Source organism: Equus caballus, chromosome 1 (assembly GCF_041296265.1).
Source record: "Equus caballus isolate H_3958 breed thoroughbred chromosome 1, TB-T2T, whole genome shotgun sequence".
NCBI lineage: Eukaryota > Metazoa > Chordata > Mammalia > Perissodactyla > Equidae > Equus > Equus caballus.
Window position 1 is genome coordinate 26284195 of NC_091684.1, and position 23769 is coordinate 26307963.

The following is a 23769-nucleotide window of genomic DNA, read 5'->3' on the forward strand; positions in this document are numbered from 1 at the left end:
GATCTGGCAGTGATGACATTTACTTTAGGGAAGAAGATTCTAGGCCCAGGAAATGGAGCAAGGGAGACAGCTGGGCTGAGAGACTAGAGGAAAACCATTCAAGGGGAAGTAATATCAGTGAGTCAAGAGAGAGAAGGAGAGACCAAACCAAGCAGGTGCTAAGAGATCCTATTGAGGACTTTGGTCTTTTTGCTGTGAGCAAGGAAAAAATACTGGAGGAGTTTAAGCAAAGGCATGAAATCACAAGATCTACATTTGCAAAATACATTGTTCAGGTTATAGTGTGATCACACTGGAAGAGGCTCTGGCAATAGTTCAAACGACAGATGTAACCTATGTTTGAGTGGTGGTTGTAAAAAGAAGTGCATGGAATCAAGAGCTATTTAGAGATAAGACAATGATCGGTTAGAGACACTGGGTTAGGAACATGGAAGTATTAAGGATACCTTCTAGGTTTCTGACTTTTGAAACTCCATGGATACAGTTGGGGAACACTGGAAGAAAATCAGCTACGTTAGGGAGAGATCAGAAGTTCATTTTCAGAATATGTTGAATCAAGAGGCTTCTGAGACCTACAAGAGACAAGGTCAAGTACACAGCTGGAAACATGGATCTGGGCTCAAAGAGGAGGACTTACTGGGCTACTACATCTTGAGTGTACTTTTAGAAAGTAACAAAATGGACAAGTTGGAGGCTTCTCTTCCTTTGCTAAGCTCAGAACAGAAGTATCTCTAAATTTCACCAAATTAAGGCAGCACCGTGTGACGGTGTATACCCTAGACCTAGAATCTGACAACATGCATTCAAGCCGTGGCTCCTCCGGCTATGAGCTGGGTGTGTTTGAACAAGCAACTTCACTATTCCTTGTTTACTACAGTCACTATAAGATTATTATGAATATCCATTTCCTATTTACTTCACGGGGTTGTTTCAAAGTTCAAATGAATAAAATTATGGAGAAAATTGTCTTAAACGTGTGAAATGATAAATAACATTGCCAATAAATGAAATATGCCTGCCTGCATATTTTGATACTAAAGAGTAGAAAGGAAAGTTAGTTGCTGCAGACAAAGTCAACTTGGTTAGAACATCATTGAATCCCCTCCAAAATTTGGATTGAGTAAACAAGCGCTTTTCATTGGTGGCGCCAGGTGGTACCTGGATGACAAGTTGTGAATGGAAACAGTGTTTGATCACCTTTTGATCCAGACTGTAGGCGAGCACCCAGTCCTCTTGCTTCGGATGAAAGAGCAGACTCTGGATATAGAAGGTGAGGCGGTATTTCTGATAAGTTGCCCCTTCATCTGAGCTGATCAATATGCTGCTCTCCATTTCAGGATCACTAAGAAGCATTATCTAAAGAAAGGAGAGAGGAGAAAATATAGATAGAGTCAGTAGGAGAGAATAAACACAAGAAATTAAAGCATAAATATAAAGTCATCTATACTTATATATCACAGCACAGAAAAGGGCACGTGGGCCTCTATATGAAATATTGGGATTTTTTTCCTGATTTAGTCCTTCATTGATGAATTGAGCTGAAATACTGTGTATGATTAGGTCAGCATACTAATGAGGCTTTATTTTTTGACGCCCATCTTTTAAGTACTGGGAGCATATTCTTATGGTCCCCTGTCCCTGGGACCATCACACCTCTCTCTCCCCTTCTCCTCCCTCAATTCTCCACGTCACTCTTCATCACACTATTGTTCTTATTTCTCTTTAGTCATGAAAAAGGATCCCCCTAAGATCCCACTGTTTGTTTTGTTCTGAATTGTTTTAGTGATTTAAGTGATTTACATAGTTTCAGGATCCCTTCATTCTAGATATTTTCCAGAGCACATATCCCCAAAGGCCCTTGGGGCAAATACTGCCACTCAAGAAAGTTTGTCATCCTCAAGCCAAAGGGACAGAATAACGTAGTGAAAAGGCTTAGCATCAGAGACAGCAGGTTCAAATTTCAACTCTTCTCTGTTCATATTGTGTCACCTTGGAAAGTTACTCAACCTCTAGCGGCCTCAGTTTCCACAACAATAATTGAGTATGATGATACCCAAACTGGCTCTGAACACTTGGCATCACATATACTCTTGACAAGTGATAGTTATGATTACTATTTTCCTTTTAGTACTTACATAGAAGTTCCCTCCAATCAGTGCAATTTGGCTTCTACTTATAGTACCTCAATGGCATTGTGTCACTACAAGTGTGATTGACTTTCCAGTATTTAAATCCAATAGACACTTAGACACTCAGACCATCCCCTTAGTTAAACTCCTACTGGTCTTTGACACCACTGACTATTCCATCCTTCTTGACGCATTCTCTTCCAGGGGATTCCATAACACCATACTTACCTGGCCATCCTTTTCATCTCTTGCGAATATTCAACTTTCTCTGATAGCCTTATACTATGACCATTCCTCAACCCTCAGTTTTGACCCTCTTCTCTTTTCACTTAACATGATGCTTCTTAGTAACTTCTTCCACTCTCATTTTTATTTTTTCAATTACTATCTTTCTGGGGACAACTCATAAATTAAATCTTAAACCTCCTCCTCTCAGTTTCAGACTTGAAAACAGCTTCCCGGTAGTCTTCTATTTGGATGTCCCATAAACATCTCCAACTCAACACAGCCCATAGTGTACATCATCCCAGGTTTCCTCCCTCAGTGTTTTCTGCCTGGATCACAGAGGATTTCCACCAACTAGTCATGTGAAGCCAAAATCCTGAGATTCATCCTTCACTCTGCTTTTCCACTCAGCTCTGAAAATTATTTAGTCTCTGAGTCCTGCATATTTTATGCAAAATTTAGTTCTAAAATCAGATGCCTTCCTTCCTGCCCATTGTGACCGACTTAGTCCAAAACATGATAATCTCTGTACTGGATAGCTGTAAGACCCCTCTAGCCAAGCTCTTTTGCCTTGTCCCCTCCAATCCACTTTACACACTGTGGCTGGAACTATTGTCCTACAATACAAATCTTATTCTGACATTTCCCTGCTTAAATCATTTAGTGGCTTATCATTGATCTTCCTCTACTCTAAAATCCTTAAAATAGCCTGGCAAAATGGGTCCCCTGCTTACACCTCTCGCTTCAACAGCAGCATAGCACTTTCAACCTTTATCACCCAGCTCAATCCAATTTCTCTGAGTTCCTAATGTTTGCTGAGTGACTAAACAAACAAATGAGTTTATTTCCTCTTACAGTTTTTCCTGTCTTTGTCTAGACTGCCGCCAGTCATCAGTGCTAATTCTACACATGGTCTCAACCATGAGGCCTAAAGGACAAAATAAAGCCAAAACACATTCCCATACCTTATAAAATAAAACTGCTAAATAGCAGGATTTTTTAAATGCTACCTGTAGCAAATATTAGTATTATAAGGTAAACTTTAAAACAAATTCAATCCCTTTGACTGCTAAGATTCATGGTCCTTTTCCTCTTTTATGTCTTTACAGCTTCCCAGACAAGCTTACTTTCTTTTTCTCAAATATTTGCTTTGGCCTCATTGAAATAAGTTATTACTAGCTATCAGCAAATTTTTAAGAAATGGATGCAGTATAACTTTTTTTTCATTCATGTGTGAATAATGTAGTAGAAAAGCTCTTAGAAGGGTTATTCAGAGACAGAATAACTTTCTCCTTCCTTGACACTGCAAAGGGGTAGGGACAACTGGTGGAAGCACCCCGATGCCCTTGAGAAAAGCTCCGAGGATGCACCTGTGCTCCTGGCAGGGATGGAGAGGACAAACATACTGATAGGAATGGGGCTTTCATAACCGCCCTCGCTTGCTTCCCATCATGTACCGATGGGCTCCGTAACAGGCACTGAAATCATTTTTCCCCTGGTGCAGAGAAATTAAACTGCCTATTTTATGCAGGTATAAAGAAGCTTCATGCCTATGATTTTAATTAGAAGATAAGACCAACATCATAAATGGACTCTATTTTATATACCATGAGTTACAATGTACTGAATAAGGGTTACCTTCCAATATCTTCTGCAACGTAGTGTCTGCCTCCAGCCCTGCTTCTTTCTGCACACACACACCCACACCTGCAGACACAGATACAGTAATCTGCACACAAAAGCCACCTATATGTGTGCACATATATACTCACATATGCGCTGGTGTGGCAGAGGTGCGCACGCACACATGCAGAAGTGAATTTATATGTCAGGTGTATTGACACTGTGTGGTGGTTTTAAGGAGCGTCTTTTGGCAGGAGAACATTTTTATTGCAACCTTTCTCTGACATTCTCATCAGAACTCCCTTCCTATACTTTGATATCACTGGCAGTGTCCATATTCAGTCCCAGTTTCTAAGAAGAATAAGAGGAAGGGAAGAAAAGGAAAGCAAGCTACATGCTCTGGATTTCGAATCTGGGCTGGGCACTTTCCTGGATATTTATCGGAACCACACATAAATTATGCGAAGTATCATTACTTGTATTTTACAGATAAGAAAACTGAGGCTTAGAGGAAGAAAGCAACTTGCTTATTACCTCCCCTGGTCGATTCAAACACCACCACCTCCCTCCACGCACTCACACCTTGCTGGACCTTGAAACCTTAGCACCTTATTATGTCTACCAAGGGACAAGCAGAAGTCAGAGAAGCAGGTCTTCATCCTTTTTTAAGCCATCTCTAAGAAATCCACCAAAAAAAGCGACTTCAAGAATGCCCCTTTCCTCCTCTGACTCATGTCCACTTGTCACCAAGAGCACAGGAAGAATTAAATGATTAGGAATCCAAACATGATATAAGCCAAAAACACAGGAGGAGACCATAAACACAGTCATGCACAGTATAACGACATTTCGGTCAACGATGGACCACATTCATGACGGTGGTCCCATAAGATTAGTACCTTATAGCCTAGGTGTGTAGCAGGCTATACCATCTAGGTTTGTGTAAGTACACTCTGTGATGTTCACACAACAATGAAATCACCTAAGGACACATTTCTCAGGACGTACCCCTGTCGTTAAATGACAGGTGACTATAAAGACAACAAATGCCTCATCAAAAGTTAAGGCTCAAGGAAAAATATGTATATTGTATATAAATATACTACAAATATAAAGAAAATGATCCCATGTCCACTCAAATTTTTATTGTTAATCAGGGATTTCAAACTCACATGCCAAAGGGAAAAGGGACCTTTTCGTAGGTAAAGTAACGAGTGAAGCAGATAAAGCCAGACAAGAAATGGTGAGTACTGTGACCAAATGGAACGTGCACACCTTTCCTTAAATCGGATATTTTTAAAAAATTATACACAAATTAAATATTTCTGTGGAGTAAATTTATGAAATAGGCACATGACTCTCTACAGAAAGAAACTTACAACTCCTGCCTCTCACTTTTTTTTTTACTTTTTTTTCTTTTGAGGAAGATTAGCCCTGAGCTAACATTGGCTGCCAATCCTCCTCTTTTTTTCTGAGGAAGACTGGCTCTGAGCTAACATCCGTGCCCATCTTCCTCTACTTTATATGTGGGATGCCTACCACAGCATGGCTTGCCAAGCAGTGCCATGTCTGTACCCAGGATCTGAACCAGCGAACCCCAGGCCACCGAAGCGGAACATGCAAACTTAACCACAGCACCACCAGGCCGGCCCCATGCCTCTCACTTTTTAATTACAGGTATATAGGTATAAAACCTGTGGCAATGCCTGTTTAGTGTCTGTGAGTTCTGCACTCACAAGATTTTGACCACATGAACAGGGAAGAGTTCCCATTGGAGATTTTTGTTTTGTTTTATTTTGCTTTTGCTTCATTTTGCTTTGATTCTTTACCCAGCTTGTCCTGGCATAGGATCTGCAGCAGCTATATGCACCTACTGGAAAGGGAGAGGGGTATTTCAAATATGGTGCAGCAGAGGTGTTAACGATATAAGTTCTGGGGGCAGGTGGCTTGAGTTCAAATCTTCAGTCCACTATTTTCTGTGTAAATGTAAAGATATTACTCAGTTTTTCCAAGTCTGTTATCTCTTCTATATATAAAAAAGGAGATAATAATTGTATCTAACTGACAATTCTGTTGAGAGGATCACATGAGATTATGATTAAAAGAGCTGAGCACAGCCCATAACTGCTGAACAACATTCACTGTTATCTTTAAATCACCAAGGCTAAGAGCACAACTGGAGTCGGAAGCAATGTCAGGCAGGTTGGAGACAAACAGAAGAGATTCAGGGATTCCGTGACTCCTTCTTGGCTCCCATCATTCCTGAGGTTTGTGGATAAAAATGAAAGGGGTGGGTGATGGGGGGAAAGGAGAGTCACCGTTCAACGAGTATGGTTTCAGTCATGGAAGATGACAAAGTTCTAGACATCTGCTGTACAACACTGTGCTGATAGTAAATAATACTGTACTATACAACTGGAAGTTTAAGAGGCTAGATCTCAAGTTCTGCGGGGCTTTTTTAACCACAATTTAAAAGAAAAACTTGACAGCGTGGAGGAGGATAAAAACCTACATTTTATCTTTATTTTACATGCATTTTACATTTATGGTAATATTTTAAGAAAAATACACTCTATTAACAAATATCAATATCATCAAAATGAATACTAATCAGTAGGTAATTGTCAGTTTGCTAAAGAAAATTGCTGCTTTGAATGACCACTCTCATCCTTCAATGGGAGGCTCCAGCCCATGAAGGAACTACATACGTCACTGCCTTAGGGGTGAGACCCTCATGCAACCCATCTCTATGGATTTGGCCATTCATTGTACATGGATTGTCTGTATCTCAGAGTAGAGATGGACAAGTTTTAGAGTTTGCCAACATATGGATGGTGCAATATCTTTTTTTAATTTACTTTTTTACTTGTAATGTTTTCTGCAAGAAATTCCAGGGAAAGTTGAATAATGGTGGCCCTAATTTTAATGGTGTGTTGCAAATTGCAAAAGACACACATGAAAGTCAGGAATTAGGCAGAGGCTGTGCTTAGTTAACTTGCAGTTTCAAAATCCTGTAAGATTATTTGTGTCTAATCCAGTCAAAGTTAGTATTGGAGAGGTCAAAATCTTCCCCAGAAATCCTTCCAGAACAGACCCTTTCCTACTGCTGGGAGAGTCCTACAATACCACCAATGAATACACTGCTTTATTCAACTGCCATCCTCTCTGTCTCTCGCATGTGCAATCTATAAAATAGGGTAAAAGCTAAAGGTTTCTCAGTCTCTCACTCTGCCAGAGAGCTCAGAAATGCAAAGGAAACAAATTCTAATTCAATGCTTTGAAAGAGTCTCAGAATAGGAGCAAGCAGACTTCCTCTGAATAGAAAAGGAGAAACGCTGTAATTTACTACATAATTGAGTCCTAATGGGAGACCCTTAGCACAGTTAGTGTTCAATAAGAGATAACAATAATATCAATACAAAGCTCACAAAAAACATAAGAGAGAGATTCTTTAGGCTGACCACTAAACCTTTTGACATAATTGATATGTTGTTGAATATTGACTTATACACAAATAGAGCCTCTGATAGATAAGGTATTTAATCACAATATAACAATATACCAGCATTTACCCCCTATCTATCTGTCTATCTCCTCTATAGTAGTACTTCTCAACTGGGGAAGCACGGGGTGCCCCCAGAGGACAGTTAGCAATGTATGGAGACATTTTAATTTTCACAACTGGGGGCAGGGGAGGGAGCTACTGGCATCTAGCAGGCAGACACCAGGGACGCCGCTAAACACTTTACAATGCACAGGATAATTCCCACAACAAAGAATTTTCTAACATAAGATACCAAGGTTTCTGGGGCCAGCCCAGTGGCACAGTGGTTAAGTGTGCACATTCTGCTTCAGCGGCCCGGGGTGTGCCTGTTCGGATCCCAGGTGTGGGCATGGCACTACATGGCAAGCCATGATGTGGTAGGCGTCCCACATATAAAGTAGAGGAAGATGGGCACAGATGTTAGCTCAAGGCCAGTCTTCCTCAGAAAAAAGAGGAGGATTGGCAGATGTTAGCTCAGGGCTAATCTTCCTTGGGGGGTAAAAAAGATACCAAGGTTTCTGCTTTGAGAAACCTTGTCATAATATATATACATATACATATGTATGTCACATTATGGGAAAATATGTAAACTACCTACACATTTTACAGATAGAAAAAAAGTTAAAAATGGAATTATATATGATCCAGCATTTTCACTTCCAGATATATACCCAAAATAACTAAAAACAGTGTCTCGAAGAGATATTTTCACACCCACGTTCATAATAGCATTATTCACAATAGCCAAATGACGGGAGAAACCCAAGTGTTCATTAATGGAAGAATGGATGAACAAACTGTGGTATAAGCACACAATGGAATATTATTCAGTCTTAAAAAAGAAGGCAATTCTGACACATGCTACAACATGGATGAAACATAAGGACATTATAAGTGATATAAGCCAGTTAAAACAAGACAAATACTACATGATTTCCACTTATATGTGGTACCTGGAGTAGTCAAATTCATATAGACAGACAGTAGAATGATGGTTGCCAGGCGCCGGGGAAAACAGAGAATGGTGAGTTATTGCTTAATGGGTATAGACTTTTAGTTCTGCAAGATGAATACAGTTCTGGAAACTAGTTGCACTACACTGTGAATGCACTTAACACTACTGAACGGTACACTCAAAAATGGTTAAGAGGGTAAATTTTATGTTATATGTATTTTATCACAATTTTTTTAAAAACACTAAATAACAATATATAATTAGACAGGAGACCAGATGAAACAATGTACTGAGGCAATATTAAAACTAATCAAACAAACACATCAACACTATGCATTCAACCATCATTTACTCAGTCTTTATGCCCTATGATAGGCTCTATATTTAGGCTCTATGATAAGGACTGGAAAAAGAGCAATAATCATAGCAATTGAAAATCCCTGCCCTCAGAGAGCTTACATCCCAGTGAGAGAAGAGACGATAAACAAACAAGTAGGTAAACCATGGAGCTCATCAGATGGCGATAAGGCCTTTAGAGTAAAGTAAAGCAAGAAAGAAGACAGGAAGGGCTGAAGGAGAGGGTCTGTAGTTTCAATCGCAGAGTCGGAAAGGCCTCCTTGAGAAGGCGATGTTTGAAAAAGGGTTTGGAGTCAGTGAGCTAGAACAGAGCGGAGGAGGTAGAGTGTTGGAACTGGGGTCAGTAGGTGACATAAGCACCCTGACTTTATCCCAAGTGATGTGGGGAGCACTGGTGGGCTCTTAGCACGGCACTGATAGGCTAACAGCTTGTATTTTGACCCTTTCACTCCGGCTGCCACTCTGGGTGGACAGAGCATGGTAGGAGGTGGGAAGAGCAGGGAAAGAATCAGACAGACCAGCTGGAGGCCACAGTGATGATACAGATGGGAGAGGCTGATGGCCTGAGCCAAGAAGGAGCGCCCAGGCACAGAGACCTGGTCCATTTCTGGGTGTATTTCAAAGAAAGAGTCAAAGGGGCCATTTACAGATCAGATGTTGGGTGTAAGAAAAAGCGAGGGGACCCATTACAAAGTCTGATACCAGTACGCTCATCTCAGCGTTGCTTATCATCAGCAAAAATTGGAAATAACTCAAACTGTCTGATAGGTTTTGGGCCTTAACAACTAGGAAAATGGAAACAACTAGGAAAGTCTGTGGAAGGAGCAGGTTGTGGGCTTTGTAAAGAAGGAATTTGGTTTTGAAAAGGATAGGTTTAAGATGCTTAATAAAATAACAAAAATAATAAAATAATAAAAAAATCCAAATGGGGATTTTGAGTAGACAATGGATGTACAAGGCTTATTTTCAGGAGAGTGGATTGGCCTTCAGATAAGAATTTATGAGATATCAGAGTTTGAATAGCATTTAAAAGATGTGAACTGGAGATCACCAAGACAACAAATAGAGATAGAAAAGAGTCCAGAGAATTGAGCTCTGATGCACTATTTAAGGGTCAAAGAGATAAGGAGGGATCAGAAAAGGTACATGAGAGGGAGGAGCCTGTTCAACTGTGTCAAATTCAGCTGACAGTTAAGTAAGATGAGTACCGAGAACTGACCGCTGGATTTAGTAGACAGTAGGCAGACAGTGTTGATGCAGGTATAAATTGGCATGGCTGTTCTGGAAAGCAGTGTGGCAATAAGGAACAAGACTCATAAATATTCATATGTTTAACCTTACAATTTCTTTTCTAGGAATCTGTCCAAGGAAGCCATCAGGGACCCAATAAAAGGTTTCTGCACCTGTATGTTCATCTCAGTGTTATTTATAACAATAAAAAACTGGAAACAACCCAAATATCTGATAGAATGATTAAATAAAGTAGGGAAAGTCCATCAATGGAATATTATGCAGCTATTAAGTATGAATTCAAATAGTTTTATGACATGAAAAATAATCATATGTTTAAACAGTGCATAAAAAGCAAGCTGAAAACACCTGAGGAATAATTTCAGTTTTGTTAAAAATTGTTTCTATTTCATGCTTATATTTATGCATAGAGAAACAACCTGAAGGAAAAATTCACTACACATTAACAATAGTTATAACTGTGTGGCAAGATCATAAGTAATTTTCATCTTTTCCTTATACGTTTCTATTTTGTCCCAAGTATTCTGCAACGAGCAGATATTTGATTTATAATATAAATATTATATTTATAATTATTAGGTATCATACTGATATAATAAATAGATACTATATTTATAATAATAAAATGTTTTCTCTCACTGTCTACACACTCACACATACTCACACACACTTGCCCAACATTAGCCCTTTCAAGAATCTTAACAAGATCATGCTACCCGTGGCCTGCCCTTGGAAAAACCGAGAAGTTGGCAAAATATCTGTCCACATTGTGAGCTCTGCTCTGAGCGCAGGACAGGTGTGGGTGAAGGTAGGGCAGCTTTGAGACCTCAATGGAGACAGCAACAAGAGCACCTCCCAGCTCAGGGAGCGGTATTCCTGACCTCCCTTCCGGAGTAGGAATGTCTGGTGCCCCAACTCCATGCTCTAAGCTATCCTGCCCACCTCACACTGCAGGATGGATCTCCTCAGTCCACCTCTGATTATGGCATGTCCTCTCCACAAGAAACTCCAGCACCCTCTATATGTCACATAAACCAAGCCTGCCGACTCAACACTTCACGATTGGGTTCCTACGTTGTTCTCAGGCTTGCGTCTACAACACAACCACATGTTCCAGCCAAGCATTCCCTAAAAGTTGTTTTCAAATCACTATGCCTACTCTAACGTTCCCATTTTTGCTGATGCTACTGCCCTCCCTAGAAAGCAAAGCATCCTCCCTGCCCATGCCTTCCTTCAAGGCCCAGGAAGCCTCCCGAACGCTCCAGCAGAATGATCTCTGCCTTCCGTGAACTCCATCGGCAAATTTATCACAAATTTGACATGATTTGATAGGATATGATTCTGAACTATAATGTTATGTTTAAAATATTTGAAAGTTCATAAATATACTTGTATACTTTTAAATATTAGTTACATTAGATTTCACTTGCATTCATCTACTTTGGCACCTAGATGTTAAGGTCCTTAAAGGCAGAGAGCCTCAGTGATGTCAAATCCTCTGGTCTCCACTGCTGGCCTGAATGAAGCACAGGTTCAATAAACCCCTGATGCACGGCTGAGGGCAGGTCACTCGAGGGTTTCTAAGTTTGCCTGACCAAATGTTCAGTGCATTATATGGGTGGCTTACCAGTGCCCTGGCCAGAGGAGCTAGATGCATGTCAATAAGAGCAGGCAGCAGAACCTTCACCTGAGGCACTGCATTGCCAGCCCTACCCCCAGTAACCGTCACTCAGGGCAGTAGTCCCTCTGCCACCTCCAGTTCTCTTCCGTGAAAGTCTAATATAGACAAATTTAACCAACTGATAGCCATATTATTTTTCAGCAAGATGTTTATTTCTGATATTTACAAAAAATAAGTCTAACCCTGAGAGAGAAGGAAAAAGCAGTTTCATAATTACAAAAAACAAAAACCTGAAATCTACAAGATTGGGTTGAAGGTTATTTCTGTTATTTTTGTTGAATTATTATCATCATCAATATTTTATTTTTTGTTTGCTGAGGAAGATCTGCCCTGAGCTAACATCTGTGCCAATCTTCCCCTATTTTGTATGTGGGTCACCGCCACAGCATGGCCACCGATGAGTGGTGCAGGTCCGTGCCCCGGAACCAAACCTGGGCCACTGAAGCAGAGTGCACCGAACTTAACCACTAGGCCATGACACTGGCCTCGAATTACTTTTTAATGTCTTGTTGTGGTTTGATTTGGGGACCTTGGTTAGTTTGTTTTGTCTTCTTCCACATTGGGAGCACTAAAGAAAGAGGCAAACCCAAATGTACTCATGAGAGCAGCTGGAAGGTGCTGGGACATGGGTTAGACAGGGTGAAGGCATGGGATTTGGCACAACATTGTCAAAGGCATAGATAATAACCAGGTGTATTGGGAAAGGTTTTGAGAAATATCAAATCAGTTCAATCAAGATCATCCAAGGTGTTTGCTGTGTCAAGCATCCAAGATGCTACTGTGCACTTCTGGGACCACAGCAGAATCCCAGAGTTCAGAGTCACTGCTTCAAATACTAAAATCAGAAAAGCAATGACTATACGAAGAAATAAAGCAAAAATGCTCACCAGCAAGCACACTATCTACCACAAAACAAACCTAATTTATAAGCAACTTGCTGAAGCTGTGTAGGACGAAGATCCTGAAAAGATGCTAGTGCACAAGGGATCATAAATGGAAATTAATTGCACAGTACCCATTATGACTAATTTAAGAATTGCAGATTGTCGCTGATAATAGTATTTATTTAGAGTGCTATCTTTAGTATTTAATTTAGTGAACATTAAAAAAAAGGGACAGGACTGTCCTAAGTTCACCTGCTAATCCTATTCTTCCCAATGGATCTTAAATTCTTCAAATGAGAAGCCTTCAACCCAGGCAATTTTCAGAGACCTAAACCTAGATATTTAGGAAGGATTATTTTAGGTAGGAGAGGCAAGACAAGCTTCAAGTTATCACGAGGAAAACAATCATGGGAGTAAATATGCTTGGAAATACACTACATCCTAGCCTAGTTGGAAGAGACTATGCAGCTGAGAGCTTCATTAGCATTGGTAACAAGGTCACTACATTCTGGGAGTACAACCTTGCTCAATTAGAATGATGATCATGTGAACATGAGTTAGAACTCAACTCCTCACCCCCAGTCACTGCCCACACTTCTGAGGGGCAGAGATGGGCTTGAATACAGCTAAATGCTAGATGTGATGCACACAGAGCAAGCTTTCTAAGGCAATAGCCTTTTGGGCCAATGGACCACACAAGAGCCAGGCTGTGGCTAACTAACCAATGGTACCTTACAGCCCTTCACCAATGCAGGAAGCATCCCGAGGAAAGGAAAAGGAGGCACTGATCCCATTCTCCCAAAAGGGAGACAGTAAGCTCCTAGAAAGATTGAAAATGAAAAGCAACCAGACCATGCAAGGGGTTGGGCAGACCCTTGAGGCACTTGGTCTGTGCTTTCTACTCCCAGCTTAAGACACCTGCTCTGCATATCTTCACCTTCAGGTGAAGTTAAGCAATATCAAAGCCTTCGAGTTGCACTGCATTTTATAGTTTGCCGAGTCCTTCCACAGCTATTCTCTCCTCACTCCTCTCTCTGCTCCCTGAGGAAGGCAGGAAAGGTATTATTATCCACTGTTATTAGTTTCCTGTGGCTGGAAACAAATTATCACAAGCTAAATGGTTTAACAACGTAATTTTATTATCTTACCATCCTGGATGTCAGATGCCCAAAATGAGTCTCACTGGGCTGAGATCAAGGTGTCAGCTGGCTTGCATTCCTTTCTGAAGGCTCTAGCTGCAGATCTGTTTACTTGTCTTTTCCAGCTTCCGCAGGCTGCCCCCCTTCCTTGGCTTGTGGCCCATTTCCTTCTTCAAAGCCAGCAATGGCCAATCCAGTCTCTCTCAGATCACTCTGACTCTTCTTCCCTCCTCTCCATTTTTAAGGACCCTGTGATTACAATGGCCCACCTGGAGAACCCAGAGTACTCTCCCTATTTTAATGTCAGCTGATGAACAAGCTTAATTCTATCGAGAATTGTAATTGCCCCTTGCCACATAACCTAACATTTGCACAGATCCTGGGGATTAGGATATCTTTGGGAGGCCGTCATTCTGCCTCCCACACCCCACCCTGTAGGCAAGGAAATGCCAGAGCCAGGGCTGAGCGACTTGCTGGAGGTTACAGCTGGTTACCAAATGTTAGAACTGGGGCTCAAACTCAGAACTTCCCCTCCTGCGTTGAGTGCTTTATCCTTCTTCTTGTGCTTTGTGTTGATGACAAGGTGAAGGAAAGAGAGGGCACAGCAAGGGAATGACAAAGAGCGAGCACAAACCAAGGCAGAAAGGAATCAAACAGAAAGCAGGAGGGAGACCAGGAGGCTTTGACCCCTTAAGTCTTTGCCAGAGGTGTTCTCTTGTCCTGCCCTACGCGCCGTCCTTCCCTTTCTGTTTTCATCCCTTCAGCTGCAAATTTGACCCCATTCTCCCCAAACGAAAAAGCCTGTGGCAGTGTGTGTGTGTATGTTTTCCTGCCAGGTTTTTTTAGAGTGTTTGGTTGTTTGGTGTTGCTTCATCTCTTTCCCAACGTGAAGCAGAAGGGGAGGGGACAAAGAGGTAGCAATTTTGCCAGGCAGGTACTCTGTGTAATGATCTGTCATCCCGAGCCAGGTGGTCCCCAGACAGGCAGGGAAGAGAAAGCCACAATAGCAGTAATAAACAGAGAAGAGGATCTTCCAGGTAACAACATAATGAGGAGCCCCAGCTGCCTCAGTCGGGGAGGGTGGGAAGAGGCAGGAGAGGAAAGACTGCAGGGGTGAGAGATGGAAATGCCCAAAGGTTGCAGTTTTACATTTTGCCCCAGTGACTGCTCTGAGTGTGTGTGTATGTGTGTGAGTGTGTGTGTTTTCCTTCCTCATTGCTCAAAGGATGAAAACACCACCACACATACCCTCACACACATTTTGTTGTTAAGGATAGAGCAGCACATTTGTCAAAAGGTACAACTGCCACATCTGATTCCAAAGTTCGGCAAAGGATCCACCCCTATGGTGATTTAGATTAATCGCTTCTCATTAAGATCCAATAAACAAACAGTATTTCGTGAGCTCCTCTCAGCCATGGCCCTCTGTTGTCGCCTATAATTGCTGAGAGGGAAAGCGGAGGCACGCCAGAGTGTTGTCAAATATAATTTATAGGTTTTTAAGATCTAATCATTTTCTATAATATTAGATTAAACAACAATCTACATTAAAGAGGAAATTACATTTCATCTTGCTTTCTTCACTTTCACCCCCTTTTCTAGCTGGGGTTTCCAAAAAGCTCTAATCCCACAGCAAAGGGCCAGAAAACATCCTTGACAATGTACTTGGGAAGGATCACCCACTGGACTTCCCTGCACCCAGCAGTCTGTCCAGAGAAGTGGGACAAGAGATGAATGGGATATTCTCTTAGTTGAGCCAACTCCGTGCAGGAACCCCACCAAGTCCCACTCCCCTTACTTCAACCAGAGGTGTGTCATCTTACCCCCTGACCACACTCGCCACAGCTCCAGAGCACTGATTTTGGTGTTTGTGGTGGTAAAGACAGCCCTAGAGTAAATCAAACTCTTACAGAATCTCATCACCTTTAGAGCTGGAATCAAACAGACCTTGCTTTTCATTTGGTCATGCAGTCATGCAGTCAACGCTTCACTTACATTCACTTATTGAGGCCCTAAGTACATGCCAGGTTCTAGGATGGGCACAGGAGAAAAAAGGATGAGCAAGATAAGATTCAAATACCACCTCCATTTATTAGCTCCTTGACTTCAAATCTTCAGTTTTTCTCAACTGTAAAATCAAAAAAGCAATATTGCCCCCTCCCCCCACCATGGTGGGTTTAGAGGAGAAGATAAGAAAGAGAAATAATGTTTGGAAACCTCCTGACACATACTAGCATTCACCAAATGTCAGAGCCTTTCTTTCTCTTCTGCTCACCATGGCATTTGAGACAGTTATCCTCAATTAAGATGGGGGCAAAAGTAGAAATCAACTCGTGGAAGGAGAGGGCTCACTCAGGTTGCACAGCGAAGATGTATGAAGTAAAAACAAAAATGCAAAGGTTGACAACTACTGTTGTAGAAGGATGTGTCCGATCCCCAAAGCACAAGGAAGGAGCAATGGGACAGTCATCCATTACTGTGCTGTGCTTGGGACATATGATGTCAGAGTACAGAGAACCAGTTCTTTAGCCTGGAGGTCATGGCCCTTCACTCACTGGTTCCAACAGAACATTCCAACCTCATGTCCCCAGAGTACCTATACTATTGAAAAGAATTACGCAATTCACTATTCCCCAAACATCCTACTTCCCCACCTCCAAGCCACTGCTGAGGCCATTCGTCTTCCTGGAATGCTCTTCATAACTCTCTACATATCTAAACCATATCTGTCCTTTAAGGCTATACCCAAAGTCCTCTAAGAAAGCTCCGTGGGTTCCTCCCTCTTCACTCTGTAGTGCTTTGTAGAGCTTACAACTACCTGCTTAAATTATAGTAAAACTGCAAGCTCTTTCACGGCAGGAAGATTTTCCCTCATCTTTTTATCTCCCACTCAGTCCAATTTGGCGTCTTTCAGAGGGAGCTCAAAAATCTCCTGCTCTGCTCCATGCTGCCTGCATTCATGAACCCAGCCTGAAGGAGCAGCCCCTGTCATCGCTGCAGGTCTCCTGGATGAGGGAAGGAAGTCATGACAGACCTCCCCTGGGACAATTACACAGCTCACCTCCGTGGGAGAACTCCAGTGCAAGGACGCAGGCAAGTAATATTTTGTACAAATAATATACCCAAATTCCACTCCTGGGTATATACCCAAACAAATCAAAAACAGATAAACAAATACATGTACATTCATGTTCAAGAAAGCACTATTCACTAAATATGTGGAAAGAGTCCAACCATTCATCAAGAGATGAATGGAAAAACAAATTTTGGTACATACTCATGGAACATGACTCAGACATAAAAAGGAATAAAGTACCGACACACGCGACAACACGGATGAACTTCAAAAACATTTTGCTACATGAAAGAAGTCAGTCAGTAAAGTTCACATATAAGGCGACTTCATTTAGATGAAACATCCAGAATAGGGAAATCCATAGAGACAGAATGCAAACTGGTGGCTGCCAGGGACTGGGGTAGGGAGGAATGGGAAGTGACTGCTTAATGGGTACAGGGTTTCTTTTTGGGGTGATGAAATGTTTTGGAACTAGCAGAGGCGGTGGTTGTACAATATTGTAAATGTATTAAATGTCACTGAATTGTTCACTTTAAAATGATTAATTTTATATTATGTGAATTTCACCTCACTAAAAATAAAATTAAATTAAAAAGTTGTGGCCAGCGCCAGTTGGCTCCAGCCTCTCCCTTGCTTGCCAAGAACGACTAGGGTGACAACGTTAAGCTAAAGATACTAGTAAGCACAAAACTAAATCTCAGCTAGCTTGTAAAGTGTCTAGTTGTTTCATGAGCCCCTCTGCTTAACGGAAAATAATAATACTACAGTTGGTCTAAACAGGTCCTACAGATCACCACCACCAGGATAGCTGGACAGCTACACTAACCTCACAGCCAAATACTGGCTAATGAGTCTTGTCACAGGTCTGCTTTCTTCCCAAGAAGACCAACTAGTTCAGGTTACAGCCCATAAAGAATCCACATGTCACGTTGCTGTAAGGGAAAGTTCCAGGTGGACGACCTTTCCCAGGAACAAATCCTATTCTAATTGCCTCAAGCCTCCTCCTCCTATTTCTTAAAAATTAACATTACCAACAGGTTTAATTAATAAGCAGAGGCCCCCCTCATGCTTAAATGCCGTGCTCGAATGCTCTCATTTTAAAGGATGGTGTCCAGGTGCTTGCTTTATACAGCTTTATGAAGCATGCGTTATAAAAGTACCTCACCCATATGGCTTTTTAATACCATGGCAGTCCATTCAATTCAATCCCATAAAATTTCAGCAATCTTTAAGTGTTAAAGGTGACTTTCACTATGATATTTATTATTGGATAATGAAAAATGGGACAGATAGCCTTCAAAACTCCAGTCAATGGAGTGAACCACATCTCTTCTAAGCCTTTAATAATAGGACCTCCACATTTCCTGGAAATGGCATAAATCCCCAGAGGGCCTTTCGAGATTCTTGTTCGGCAGCATGAGTTTCCTTAATGGTTTTTTTTGTTTCTTAGAGATAAAACCCCATAACAGAGGAAAATCAGTTAGTTAAATACTTGCATATTACTTCTCCATCAAACTGAAGATTTTTAGGACAACCTTGCCTTCCCCTATGACCAAGAGATCCCCAAGATTCTCGGTTTCCCCTTGCTGCAGATATTCCTATAGAAGCCAACATAGAGAGCTATCAGAACACAGCGGGAAGTTATACTATGTCACTATCCCCAACTCCAGATCCTCTTGGATCCAATGTCCTACTGCTATTATACCAGCTAGTATGCTCAGTGCCATTTATTGCTCTGTATGTTTGTGTCCTCAGCAGACTGTGATGTCTGTGAGAACAGTGACTGGGTCTGATTTATCTTTCTTATCCCTGGCATTCAGTGCAATATCTGGTAGACTGCAGCTGTTAATAGATATGTCTGAGTGAAATAATAACTAACTCAGAAAACTCTTGTAGAGCAAGATCATCCCTCCCAACTATTTCAACATACAGCTGAGGGCACATGAGAGATTCAGTTGTCTTCTTAAAATCCCACAGTTATCAATGATATCGTTATTAGTCCAATAGTGGCACCTTGAGAAAGACCATCAGAATCATCTCAAGTGCTTGTTAAACACCGTATCTTCCTGGGTCCTACCTCACACATCCTGAATTGGAATTTCTGACTTAGGGAGCAGAGCCCTGAATCTACCCTTTTAACAAGCACAGCGATTATTCTAACATACACACAAGTGTGAGCACCGCCCCTTTAAAGTGCAGCAGGAAAACAATTTTTTTCCAGTTCCTTGCAGAATGAGAAGTAAACTGCTAGTGCCTGATAACCCTCCATCAAGGATGTGGCTGTGGAGAGTTTGGAGGACCATACTAAGTAAAATGGAGTGTGAAATGTAGACGCAGCCTTTGTCACAATGGGTCAGTTTCCTTGGGCTCCATGTGAAATTAAGGGCTGTAGGGAGAATGACGTGGCACTACAAGGATGTGACAGAACTAATTACAACAAGGGACTCAGGACACCATTTGTTAATATCTTTCTCTGAATAACCTTAAATCCTCACCACTCTGGCAGAGATAGAGTCCCCAAATATCCCTTTTGTAACTTCACTAACTACACACTAAGCCCCCAGAAAGTGTGTGTCTTCCCCTCTAAAGAGCATACATTTTAGGCTTTCAAAACACCCCCTATTCACTCATAACATGGTTGAAAAGTAATTGGCATCAACTGTGGAGCAATGAGGTGCTTCTTTCAGAGTCTACATTTAGTTTCTAGAACAGAAATGAGCAGGAATTAGCCATTCTACTTCCTCATTAATAGGCAAAAGCTGCCATCCCTGCCAGTTTACATGTTAACACAACTCCAGCTGCTCCCTGGCTCTTGTGCTTCACTTAAGGATAGCAAAGGGAAACAAAAGTATGTGGTGTCAGCGTGCGCACGCATTTAAGATAGAGACGCAAGCACTCTATCAACTTAGTCACGGGGGAAAACCGAAGGACCTTCAGCATCCCTGTGCCGTGGGTGAATAAAAACCTCAAGGGTCCTGGACACCTAGACTTAGAGGCCAATTTAAGACTAAGAGGAGAAAACATTTAGTTTAGAGCAGTGAGTTTCAAACTTGAATATGCTCATGAATCACCAAAGATCTTATTAAAATACGGATTCTTATTCAGTCGGTGGTGAGGGATGTGAGACTGTGTTTCTAACGAGCTCCTGAAGTGAGCCAATGCTTCTGGTCTGCAGACCACATTTTGAGCAGCAAGGACTTAAAGCAAGTAAGGACCAATAGCAACAGCTCGTGCAGTGCTGTGGTTCTCAAACTTTAGTGTGTGTCAGAAACACATGGAAGGCTTGTTTAGACAGAGATTGCTGGGCCCCACCCCACAGTGTCTGATTCAGGAATTCTGGGCTGGGTCTAAGAATCTGCATTTCTAACGAGTTCTCAGGCGATGCTGATGCTGTTGGTCCAGGAACCATACCTGAGAGCCACTGGTCTAGCAGATGGACCCTGGACGTGCAATCAGGCGGAAGTGCATTCAGATCTCTCTCTAACTTGCTTAACTCTCTGAACCTGGTGTAAATAGGGACAATAACACCTCCTGATTGGTTTGTTGGTTTGGATGAGGGTTAAGCAAGATAATGTACATAAAGTATTTAGCACAATTTGTTAGGCCCTCAAAAATGGATAATATTGAGCTTGCTTTGTATTGTCAAGATTAGCCAGAATGAAGATTGGCTGAATTATAAGAATATCCCGGGATGTGGCTTCACTATATAGGGCATTGCATCAAAAGCCAGCTTTGTCCAGGATTCAAAGTAATCATGAATCTGGGTATTGTTTCTGCTTTGATTTGCCCACTTCTGACTTTCCACCTTTGACAGAGCGACTGCAGGGTAAATCTGATTGACCAGTATTTATTTAATGGAGTCGTACACTGTGCAAGGCAGTGTGGAAGGTGTGACTGAGACTGGGAATTGAAGAAGATGGTTTCTGCCCTCGGGAATCTTACAATCTCATAGGGAAGGGGAGATTCAGTTCTAAACAGTATGCACTTAAGGGCCTGTTACGTGCTAGACACTTTATAGGAAACATACAAGTCAGAATATAATATAATAAGTAGCATTACTGAAGACAGAAATTGTCTGTAAATAGTAAAGATAATGTAAATAAATTACCAAGGCCCACTACAGATTTCTGAAGAGCTCTATATAGAAGAATATCTATCCTTCTATAGATGAACAGGTCAAAAAAGTAGGCTTTCTTCAAAAAAAACACTCAATTTAAGATGCTCCTGTTATAATATCACTTTGCTGAAATCATTTATGTTTAGGACTCAGTCTTTTAGTTATGAGACCACTGAGATAACAGCATTTACATATAACTTTGTGGGTTTCAACTTTAGTGTCTATGAGAATCACCTGGAAATCTTGGCAGAACATTCAAAATTTAAGCTACATGCTCTAGAGATGCTGATTCTGGAGTTCCGAGGTGAAAACATCAACCTCCTTTTCTTTCAAGACAGGACTTCTCCAGTCTGAGCCAGAGGAAAATGTTGCTTTTCCCCAAGCCACTTGGACTAGCCTTCTGCTCAAATGGAAATTTCCGGCAGGTTTTCTCCAAAACCAATTTACAAAACATTTTTGTAACTAAACCAGATCTATAAAAATAGCCTTAACATGATAATCACAATCCTAATAGCTAATATGCCTTGCTCTTGTGTGTGCCACTATGTACGCTAAGAATGTTTTACGTGCACTGCTTCATTTAGCCCTCACAAGGACCCCATGAGTTAGGATTCTCTATGAACCACCTTTCTCAGAGAAAAGTCCAGTGAGGTAAAGAAACATGACCCAAGATCATGCAGCAAGTAAGTAATGTAGGAACTAAAATCTGATATTTCTAACCCCCAAACTTACTATTGTATACTGTCCTAAAATTGGCATTTCTGTGTGTGTGTGTCAAAAAAGGCAACAGGCAGTGTCTCATTGACTGTGGGTAGTGATCACACATGGCTTCCTTTCAAAGGGTGACATTTCAAAAACAGTCTTGAATGGGGTAGTAGGGTAATAGGAAATAAAGCAGGAAGGGTGTCACAAAAAGTGGAACAGAGGTATAAAGGTGGGGAAGCTCAGAGGAGTCCGGTTTCTCTTCTATGCTTGCTGCTACACTTTAGTTCTGCTCCATCTTCACCTTTTCTCCTGTTGTCCTGGCTTCTACCTCTGCATCTTTGAGTGATGCTGATTGACCTGACGCCTTAAAGGTGGGCTCGTGCAGCTTAAAAAAAACTGCCCACAAATTGAACTTGTGTAAATCGAATCTTGTTCCTCCACTGACTCATTACCGTTTCACTTCAAATTGATATTCAATGTACAATTTAAAGTTTCTCTTCTCTCAGTTCTCTGCCAAGTAGCTAATGATCTGCAAATGAACAGTAAAATACACCAAGGAACTGGCCAATAAATTCACTATTTTCTCCACCCCTCCCACCTCCATACACACAGAAACGCAAAGCTTACATTTTTGACGATTCAAAATATTTAGATAGTGAGATTTCTTAAAGGAAACACGAATTTAAGCATGCATTTGGTTCTACGCAAAAAGTCACAATGAACAAAGATGCAAAACCTAGACCAAGCCAGATTGCAGCTCTAAGATTCTCTGTATTATATGTCTGTGTGTAAGGAAAATAGAATATATTTATGAAATGCCTCAAGGGGTTGCAAGAGACAGCATCGAATTTCCTAAGAAGTAGAAGATGGAAGTCATATTTAACTTCTTTTCTTAATACTCTATATTTTGAACCCCTAAGAGAATGCCTTCTCTGTTGAAGTGTTTCAGTCTCTTACTGGGAAAAATAATTCAGTTCATCTATCATTCTCCTGACCTGCCAATTCAGACTAAAAGCCTGACTTCCCAGGCTGGAGCTACTTCCAAAACTATTTTGCCTTCCTAATGGCAGATAAGCAAAAGAGCTCCTTCCAGCACCCATGTCTCCCCACTGATGCCCAAACATAAACATAGTATCTGTGGAAAACACAACAATTGAAAGATAAGGCAAACGTAGCAATTTTAAAGCCAGCCAACTCTCAATTTTCTGCCTCTGGAGTGGAGCGGGAATTACGTGTGCTAAAGGGACCTACTGATTTTTTAAACACGGAAGAGAAAACAAACTTGGCTTTTACTGTGAAAGCTTGGATATTCATGCCATGGAGAAGACGTGGAGGGGCATATAATCCCAAGTGATGACTAACCAAACCATTTTTTCCCCTTTAGATCCTGGTCAGTGGTCTCTTTTGCAACAAATTAGCTTGAATTAGCTTGGGCTACTATTAGCATGAATTCACACTCGTCGACAGAGTAAGTAATATTTAGTAGGTAGCTGGAAGGAATGAGGGTGGTAGCAGAGGGGGCTGAGAGAACACTGGCTTATAATTAAATACTTCCCATAGAGACACCACTGTGAAGAATCAACTCTGGGATAATGGAGGGCATGTTGCGTTTGGGGTTGTCTGCCCGGTTTGATAACCCCTAAAAAGAGGCAAATCTGATCTTTACTCATTCACTTACTGCAGGTTCTTCCTCTTGGGCAGATTCCTTTCATGTAAGACTCCTCCTTTGGCCCCATGAGGCATGTCAGGGTCAAAGATAAGGAAGACACTGATAGGCATCAAACTGGGAAGTCAACAACATGAGGACAGGCTATATTTGGGTTTTAGCTACTGTGTCCCCAGGGTCTGGCACCTTAAAGATGCTGTGAAATGAATTACCCCATATGCAAATTCAGTTTTCCATGTTTCACCCAGTTTTCATGACTAGTTGGATGCCTATGTGATGTCTGAGGCTGGCTTCCCAGCTCCTTAAGGCTGATTTCTCCATCTTCCATGATATGCACCCACACCAGAAAGTATTGGTAATGACCCTCTAATTTGCTAAAGCCCTCATCTCTGTGCTTTGCCTGCTGTCCTCTGAAGC

At 41.4% G+C, this 23769-nt stretch overlaps 1 protein-coding gene across 1 annotated transcript in view; it reads right to left on the reverse strand.

Moving 5' to 3' along the window:
• SORCS3 (sortilin related VPS10 domain containing receptor 3) overlaps positions 1-23769 on the reverse strand; it is a 566847-nt gene that overhangs the window by 253471 nt on the left and 289607 nt on the right. The window contains exon 4 of the mRNA XM_001916814.6: positions 1198-1356. Within this exon, the coding sequence (XP_001916849.3) occupies positions 1198-1356 (159 nt within the window). The remainder of the gene's footprint in view (positions 1-1197; positions 1357-23769) is intronic.